The 9191-nt window shown below is 44.7% G+C and overlaps 1 protein-coding gene across 2 annotated transcripts; it reads right to left on the bottom strand.

Annotated features, from left to right (window-relative positions):
* Positions 1-295: 295 nt before the first annotated feature.
* Positions 296-7205, bottom strand: LOC133892409 (transcription factor PCF6-like). 2 transcript variants are annotated; one of them, XM_062333167.1, is made up of 2 exons: positions 5477-7205; positions 296-811 (listed from the first exon to the last, which is right to left on the bottom strand). In XM_062333167.1, the coding sequence occupies exon 1, from the start codon at positions 6797-6799 to the stop codon at positions 5516-5518; it is 1284 nt and encodes a 427-aa protein (XP_062189151.1). In that variant the 5' UTR covers positions 6800-7205; the 3' UTR covers positions 296-811; positions 5477-5515. The 2 variants fall into 2 exon arrangements, with proteins under 2 accessions (XP_062189151.1, XP_062189150.1); XM_062333166.1 differs by having other exon boundaries at positions 5482-7204.
* Between the last annotated feature and the right edge of the window lie 1986 nt (positions 7206-9191).

Below are 9191 nucleotides of genomic sequence, written 5' to 3' on the forward strand. Positions count from 1 at the left end.
TTCACAAGATTTTTAGCTGACAAGACGACGGCAGGCCTAAACTTCGTGTAATTCCAGGAAAGTGAGATAAAAGGCAGTATCTGTCAAATTCCACGAGAAAGAACTGATTTATTTAGAACTTGCATCTATTTTTTCACAAGCTGCTTAACTGAAATGCAATGCAAGGCAGACTGTATTCTGTAGTGTTGGTACACTACAATGTTCAGAATTCAGTCAGTTCAGCACATCGGCTGCCTGCAGCACGTAACCAGCATCTGTCGACCGCACATTACTAGCTTTTCATGAATCAGGGAGCAATACAAAATAATCACTGCAGAAAAAATAATTCTACATCTCGGACTCTCAGTAGAGCATGGTATTCAGCACACAACAGGGGAACAGACTTGACGGCAGATGACTTCATCTGATAGATTGGATCATGAGTTCTCTTCTCGCACAACACACAACCGAGAACCATAAAAATATCAGGGATAAATGACCCCTGAAATTATAAAGTGCCGATCAAGGGCCGCATCCATCCATTGATAGTTTGGAATGGAAAGGATTACAGTGGCTTTTGATAGGGCACTCCAGCAGGTCTTGCTCCAAAAATCACACCTCCACGAAATGAATACAACAACAGCAGGCAGAAAAAAAAAGACAGAAGGTTGTCAGAGTGACGACAATGAGGTTCTGTAATGACCAGAGTAGATGTCTGAAGGATGGTCTGCTTCCAAGAATGCGGGGAATCATCCCCAATGCACTTATGGCAGCTTCAAGCAATGGATAGTGCTCGCAGGAATAGGTTGCAATTATTTGATGTCTTCACATCCTGTAAAGTGTCAACAATGATGATTTCGGTCAGATAAAAGAGGAAAAGTGGAAAACATGAATTGCGCACATTGTTTCAATTCATGAAATGAACTGGCCAAGACTGTACACTTATTATCATTAAGAACAGAAAATACATTATATTGTGTTCTTTCTGATCTGTCAGTCAAAACAGTTTGCAAGGCTGACAAGCAGAATGAGGCTGAGCTACCATACTTCATATCTACAACTTTCCGTTTTGACTGAAAATAAATAGTGTTGATAGAACTAGTTTTAGCAGAACACTTTTTGTTCATTCCAGTTTACTTGAGAGAAGAGCGTTGAATCCCTTTTCGTAAGGTTAATCACAATAGCAGGTCAAATAGCCCATTATATTCCTGACTTGACCAACCCCTCACAGGATTATTCTATTAGCATACATAGTCAAACTCAAGCTTTATTCCACTAGTCAGGATCAATATTGAGCATAATGACAAGATATAATACTCAAAAGTTTTGTACTTATGTACGCCATTGTGAGGTGAAAAGAAACATGGAAATACATGATAGTTCTTGTGAGGTGAAAAGCTAAACATTGCTTTTGTGTAGTGACCAACTTAACTTGCAAGACTTAATTCTGACTGCCATATGAAAAATGGAAGCAGAAAAGTAAAGAGTCATTCAAGCTCACTCCTAATGGCCTAAGAGCTTGTTTGATTTAATTTAGGCTAATCCTAGTTTTCTTATTGTATGCATGGCCTGCAAGCCCTATAAGCCAAGTTTGTTAGGTACAATATTTTGTCAACACAATTCATAAAGCCTATTTAAATTAGAAGCCTAGTAAGAAACCCACTATATTTAGCTTCTGTTGAAACAAGATCAAGTTATAAGTTAAGACAAAAAAAAACACTTTTTTTGCTAGGTGACCAGTATACCTTATTTTGCTGATAAGCCAAAACTTGAAATAAACAAGCCTATATGTAGGATAATTTAATTATTAAAGTGCTTAGCTTTGCGTCATAAAGTCTCCACTTTGAGAGCTTTCCAGAAATAAGATGGGACACCTTAATTCAACAATATCTAGGGGTTTAGCATTATTTAGAATCTATATAGCATCATTCAAGGAAGCATAAGATATAAAGGCTCTGCTATTATCAAGATTAATTCCACCTTTTCATGATAGCATAACTAATCTGCAGTGTCCATATCTATTAAATATCTTAACGGGTATATCCTCTGTGACAAGCTTATGGCATCCTCTGTGACAAGAGGGTGCCACAAAAGCTGAAAGATAAATTCTACAAGACGGCGATTTGACATGTGATGTTGTACGGTGCCGAATGTTGGTCAACTAAAAGGCAACATGTCCAACAGTTAAGTGTAGCAGAGATACGTATGTTGCGATGGTTTTGTATCCATACAAGAAAGGATAAGATATGAAATGATGATATATGTGATAGGGTAGAGGTAGCACCAATTGAAAAAAAAAGCTTTTCCAACATCGGTTGAGATGGTTTGGACATATCCAACAGAGGCCACCGGAGTCACCTGTGCATAACAGGATACTGAAGCGCACTGAAAATGTGAAGAGGGGCATAGGTCGACCAAACCTAACATGGGAGGAGCCTGTAAAGAGAGACTTAAAGGAATGGAATATCTCCAAAGAACTATCCATGGATAGAAGCGCGTGGAAGTTAACAATCCACATAACAGAACCATAACGTATACTTCAGTCTCCATGTACCATTATTACTTTATTTTTTACTATTACTAATACATTTATTATCATTATTATTTTCTCATCATCTTTTTAGTTGGATCTTATGGGTTTCATCTCTAGCCTACCCCAACTTGCTTGGGACAAATGCTTTGTTGTTGTTGTAGTAGTATCTTAACAGGTACATCAGTACAAATCCTTTATTTAATTTCTCTGTTACCGTCATGTCAGTGATATCCTCTATCGCATTAGAAATATAAGAAAAACTGAGAAGTACCAAATATTTATCAATGCAAATATCATAGATAGTAAGACTCAAGAAATGCATATTAAGAACTCAATTTTTATAACATTCTTTCCCAAAAGAGAACCAAGAAATGCAACTATAGTACCAATAACTAGTAAGTAGTAACTGTTAGGTGCAACAGCAAGTGATACTGTGCAAACCACAGCCTTTTTTGTTTGCCGTTGTATGATTTATTCTTTTCTTGCAGACTGGAAGAACACAAAGCAATTGTCCTTGTTTCTTAATTTTGGAAATGAGAAAGGCAGGCACTATCTAGTTAAGCACAACTAGAGTTATTCTGAAACATTTTACCACTATTATCATGTTCTTTATTCACAAGCTAGCTAGTTTACTTAAGGCCACCGATTACAGAACAAAGAATACTATGTCGATGGTCACCTGTGTAACCGAGGTTACAAGTCATGGATGGTAAATGTGAAAAAAGATGGCATTACATCATGCAAAAGATCTTCTAATATGCAATAGACTAATTAAGGTTTATTCATAATTTGTGTAAGTTTCATTACTACAGGACTAGCACTTGACAGTTCACCCTGAAATTATTCAATGGTAATCAAGTCTTCGACTCTTGACAACAGTGTGTGAAGATCATGGTGTACGGTTTCATCCTTTGAGAGATACAGGTGTTATGTCTTATTGGAACCACTGTTACAAAAAGATAGCTAGCCTGCCCAGGCGCTAGGTGCCACCTTCCCACCTAGTGTCTAATAACCAGCTAGCCCGCTTGATTGGCGATTAGGTGCTAGGCACCATGGCGCCACCCCATGATTAGAACATAGATTTATGAACTTTGTTTGATTTCTTGGTCCATGCATCTCAATATGATATTGTCTTGTGTAAATACCTCACAGTTTAGATATCCTGCAACGAGACTAAGACAACAATATCTTATTTTCAAAACATCAATAAACGTAGAAGGATAGTTTCCCAATAATCTTTTTCTTATTTGTGCAGTTACATATTACTCTTGATTTCTCTTCTCACTAGAATGAACGTAAGATCCTTACTTCCACCAATGTCACTGATGCTTCAACAGTCAACAGAATAAATTATGCGTGCCTTATGGTCCATCGCTACTATCGGTCTCAGCCAACAACTTCTGAACTCCGAATAGTAGATGAAAGTCCTTTAACCATATAATAAATTGTTTAGCAACTACTTCAGTCTATGAGTTTTAACTCTGTAAGATATTCTATCATGGTTAAATTATGTGTTTCAACCAGAAAAGATACTAGTTCTGTTCTCAGTTGAAGTTTCAATGCACTTAGCTCAATAAGTGAAATCTATGATAGAATAAATGGTGATTGGCATTTTACAGCTGCTAAGAAAAAAGTGCTGTTAATTCTCAAAACGTTAAATTTTGGGGGGAGAATATAACTATCTATTTGAAATACCTATTCCGAGGAGCAAAGGACAACATACCTATTAGAAGTACATTAATGTTTATCTTCTGTAAGAAGCCATTTTCATAACATGAACAAGAGTTCGTTTTAGCTAAGCTTAGTTGCATACTCAGCTCCTATAAAATCTTCTAGTGCTTGCTGAGGAAGAGCAGCATGGGGAAGGAACTGCTCGACACTTCAACTATGCTCTCAACTCTATCTGAACCTTGCAAATGGCCTTCTGGAAATGTGTTTAGGCTATAGGGCAATGATAGCTGGGTGTTTTTATTGTTTCAAAGAGATTTCAGGGTTGAGTTGCACAACTGCACAGGTAACAATTGGCTAGTTCCAATAAATGAGCAGGTTAAATGGTTGAAATGCAAATTTTCGTCAAGAATGGGTGGCCGCGTAATTATAGGTTATGTGCTTAATGTTTTTTAATCTTTTTCTTTTGGTTCCACCACTTTGAAACGTTGTAATAATGATATTGGGTTGTATGCATTGAACAATGCTAAAGGCCAGAACTTGTTTCCATTATCTAAAAAAATGGTTGAAATGCACAGCTTTGTTCTGAGAACTACAGCCAAAACACCAAGAACAGTATCGGGATTACCTTCCAAATATCATAGATTTTCATGACATGAAAACGAGTTTGTTTTGGCTAAGCTTAGTTGCACATTCAGCTCTTGTGAAAAGTTATAGTATGCGCTGAAGAAGCAGAAAACATGGGAAGGAAACGCTCAACTACACCACTAACTTTGTTTAAACCTACCAAAAGTTCATTTGGGAAGGTGTTTAGACTATACGATAATGCTAGCTGGGTAATTTTATTGATAATGTGCCTCCTGTTCATGCATTTGATCACCGTACAACTGAACCCTTTCATGCAATACTACTACAACGTAGCCTGGGCTTACTACAATTTAAGGCATTAAAAATCCAATGCCGGGCAATCAGAAACCATGTGATTGGCATGTCTCCTATGAAACAATTGTTGGGTGGAACAGAACACCAAACCAGATCCCTGTCCAGTGAGTAGTGAATTGACACCTGTTCTAATTTGTAAAGTTGGGGCGAATGCTCCCCCTAAAGCCTTGACACTCGTCAATTGCAACGAACAACCCCAGGGTTTTATGGGATTTAGGGACACAAGGCTACCTCGAGAGCCACCAAAAGGGAGAGATAACCATATCAAATTGGCAAATCACAAGCATCGGAGCCTTAAATTAAGGCATCAAAACACAAGCAGCCAAAAAGCAAAGAAGCTCGAGAGTTCATCACCTTACCATCCAGAAAAGCTCTGCATTGAGCAGATCTTGATTAGTGCTTGCTCTTCTCCTTCATGTCGGAGTGCCGGAACCCATCCCAGAGCTGGAACGCAGCGGCGAACTGGCTCTCGGCCGTGGTGGGCGTGGTCACCGCGGCGGCCGGGCTGAACAGAAAGGGTATGTTTGGAGCGTCGACTGGAGTGGACAGCCTCTGGAGCTGCTGCTGGTGGTGGTGGTGGTGGCCGGAGATGTGCGGCTGCGAATTGGACTGAAGGGTTCCCCTACTGTTGACACCCACAAGACCCGAGGACATGGAGAAGTTGAGGTTGTAGTCTACGGCTGGACCCGACGCCGCCGCAGCATGGACGGGCATGAAGTGGTCCTGCAAGAACGAGAACTGCGTCATCTCTGCGTGCGGCTCGCCGCAGCTTGAGGCGACGGTGACGGCACCACCCGCCAGGCCGAAGTGCTGCGCCGACGTCATGGCGATCGGCGCAATGTTGCCGAGATGGGAAGCAGGGGAGGCGAAGGCGTGCGCCATCGCGTGCCCGGCTTTCCGAGGCTGTGCGAACCCGATGTAGTCGGCGGTCGCGGAGACAGCCATCGGCTGCCAGGAGGACGACTGCTGCTGCTTGTGCTCGGCAACGGTGGGGGCGGCGGACGCAGCCATCCCCGTGAGCAGCTCGGTGAAGGAAGCAGCCTGCGCTGAGGTGGTGGCCGCAGCGCGTCTTCCTGTGGCCTCGTCGTCGCCGGGCTCCTTGTCCTTGTCCCTCGTGGCGGCGCTCCGCTCGCGCGCGCGCTCCCTCGCCTTGACCCGGCTCTCGGAGCGGGAGAGCGAGAGCACGGAGCCCTTGCTGGTCTCGGACGTGCTGCTGCACCCCGATCTCGTGAGCTGCTGCTGCAGCGTCCCTTGGTCGGCGGCGCCTTCCGGCGCCGCATCCGCCGGCGGCTCCTTGGCGGATGCAGGGTGGGAGGGGAAGCCGGCGGCGACGTCGAGCGAGGGGAGCTTGTCGATGGCGGCGGCGGCGGCCTTGATGAGCCACTCGATGGCCTTGCTGGGCTGGTCGTAGCCGAGGCGGTCCTGCAGGTCGTAGAACTGGATGGCGGTGGCGACGGAGAGGCGGACGCGGCGGTCGCGGATGCCCTTGGCCGTGTACACCTTGCTGTGGCGGTCCTTGCCCCCCGAGGCGCGCGAGACGCGGTAGATCCGCGAGGACGGGTGCTGCTGGGCCCACGGCGTCGCCATCCGCCGCTTGGCCCCCGACCCGGGGTCCTCAGCGTCCGCCTCCTTCACCCGGGCCCGCTTCCGCCCCTCCCCGCCGCCGACGGCCTCCATCCCGGTACTCCGGCCCGGCGCTGCCTACCATGCCCCGCCCACCGCGCCCCGCATTGCCCTGGCCCGCGGCGGTGGTAATAGCTCCGCGGCCTCGCGGGCGGATTGGAGCAGCTGAGCTAGCTCCCGCGGTAGCAATGAGCGGTCGAGCGAGTGGAGGCTCGGCTCGTCAGATCTGGTGCAGCGACGGTGGTCAGATCAGTGGGCGGAGACGGCGGGGTGCGGCTTTTGCCCGTGATTGGGAGGCGCGGCCGGGTGCGTGGGGAGGCCGCTGACACTTCCACTGGCGAGTTAGTAGCCGAGCAGACGGGTGACGAAGATTTTATGACGGGGACGGGAGGGGAGGGTAGGGGAGCTGCGCGGCACGAGGCGGGTAGCTATGGACTGGCGGCCGCGCCCGGGTCCGGGCTGTGTTTGGTACCTGTATGTATGGTTTCTTGGCGAGCTGCTTCGTATATTTTATTTATGAGAAAATCTAAGATTTATTATTGAATAACTACTGATTTTATAATCCGTCATCGAATAAATTCTGTTTATTTCTATATCATCGAATAAATGTTTCAGTTCCTTATATGCCATCGGCTTCCGATACTGCCATCCGCTATACTGTTCATAAATAGTACCCGAGAATAAAAAAAGTCAAAAAAATATGTCGATTTTTGTGCACGCTCTATAATTCATAATCAACTTATTTTAATTGTATTCACCTAAAAATACTGTGTAAAATTCAAACTAAAATTTCTCAAAATGAGCTACTTTTGTAATACTGTGTATTACAAAGAACTAATTTTTTCACCGCGGGAAATAATTTTAGAAATTATTACATCACATTAGAGGAATATTAGTAAATTTTCTCAGATTTTTTTGTAAATTTTTATGAGGCTTAAAAATTGCAAGAAGTTATAAAAGTAGTACATTTTGAAGAATTTTAGTTTGAATTCTATACAGTATTTTTAGTGAATACAGTTAAAACGGGTTGATTATGAATTATAGAGCGTGCACAAAAATCGACATATTTTTTGTGACTTTTTTTATTCACGTGGTACTGTTCATACTGTTCATGAACAGTGCAGCGGAGGGTAGTATCGGAAGCAGATGGCATATAAGGAACTGAAATATTTATTCGATGGTATAGAAGTAAACAGAATTTATTCGATGGCGGATTGTAGAATCAGTAGTTATTCGATGGCAAATCGTAGATTTCCTCTTTATTTAGACCCGAGAAAATAGACTGAGGAGGTTGTATCTTAAATAGAAGGATATTTGGTTGATTCTATTTATAAATATAGGTTTAATTTGAATTTGTGTTTGGTAGGTTAAATCTAAAACTGTATGAGTGAGTTCATTGTCACTGTACAGTGGGTCCGGTGTTGAACCGCTGCATCCGACGAGCCTGTATCTGAGCTACGGCCGATTCCCGCGTGCCTTCTGTCCCGTATCCACGCATAAAACTGCACGAGCGGATGCAAGCCCGCACGCTCTGTCCTCGCAACGGTAACCAAACGCTCAAGCGTGGATGCAAACACAGCGTAGCAGCCAATCCAAACATGCCCTTGGCTACGGATCCAGATCTCCTGATATCAACATCACGGTAACTTCGTCGCTGATGCGTGGACCCGGCCCACGCACGTCAGCGACGGCGCGCGACATTAGGGGATCCTCATCCTTTGCCTACATGGACGCAGGTGCCGCTACGGCGCACGACGAGGCAGCCAAACCGCGTCAAGGAGTCGGCGCCACTGTGATCGGATGAGCTGATGCATGCCGGCTCATCGCTATCAGTTAACCCCGCGCGCCTAGGAAAGAAAGTGTTAGAACAAGAGATCGTCTTATCCCAGTAAGTACGGCAAGAGTAAACATAGTCAAATGGGCCATTCGGGCCAGCCCGGCACTGGCCCAGCTCGGCACGGCTCGAACGGCCCATCTACTGTAGCGGGTCGTGCCGTGCCGGCCCGCGTGCCTCTCCCTCGGCCCACGGCACGGCCCAGGCACGATTTCAGCCCGACGGCCCGGTCGGCCCGACGGGCTAAAATAGATAAAAAAAAATATAGAAAATAAAAATATATAGAAAAAATATATAGAAATAGATAAAAATATAAAAAATAGTTACAAAATTAAAAATATATATAAAAAATATAAAATAATCGAGTATTTGTGTGCCGAGCCGGATCGTGCCGGGCCATGCCGTCCTGGGCTGGGCCGTGCCGGCGCCGGCCCGACTCGGCCGGGCCGTGCCGTGCCGGCACGACCCGTCTTGACTCAGGCCGTGCCTACAGTGTCGTGCCTCGGGCCGGCCCAGTAGGCACAGCCCATTTGGACGTCTTTAGACAAAAGTTTCTTCTAAGGAGGAGACTCAAGCTTGGAGATGAAGATTGAGAGGAAGGAACACCACAAT

Source organism: Phragmites australis, chromosome 15 (assembly GCF_958298935.1).
Source record: "Phragmites australis chromosome 15, lpPhrAust1.1, whole genome shotgun sequence".
NCBI classification, from domain to species: domain Eukaryota; kingdom Viridiplantae; phylum Streptophyta; class Magnoliopsida; order Poales; family Poaceae; genus Phragmites; species Phragmites australis.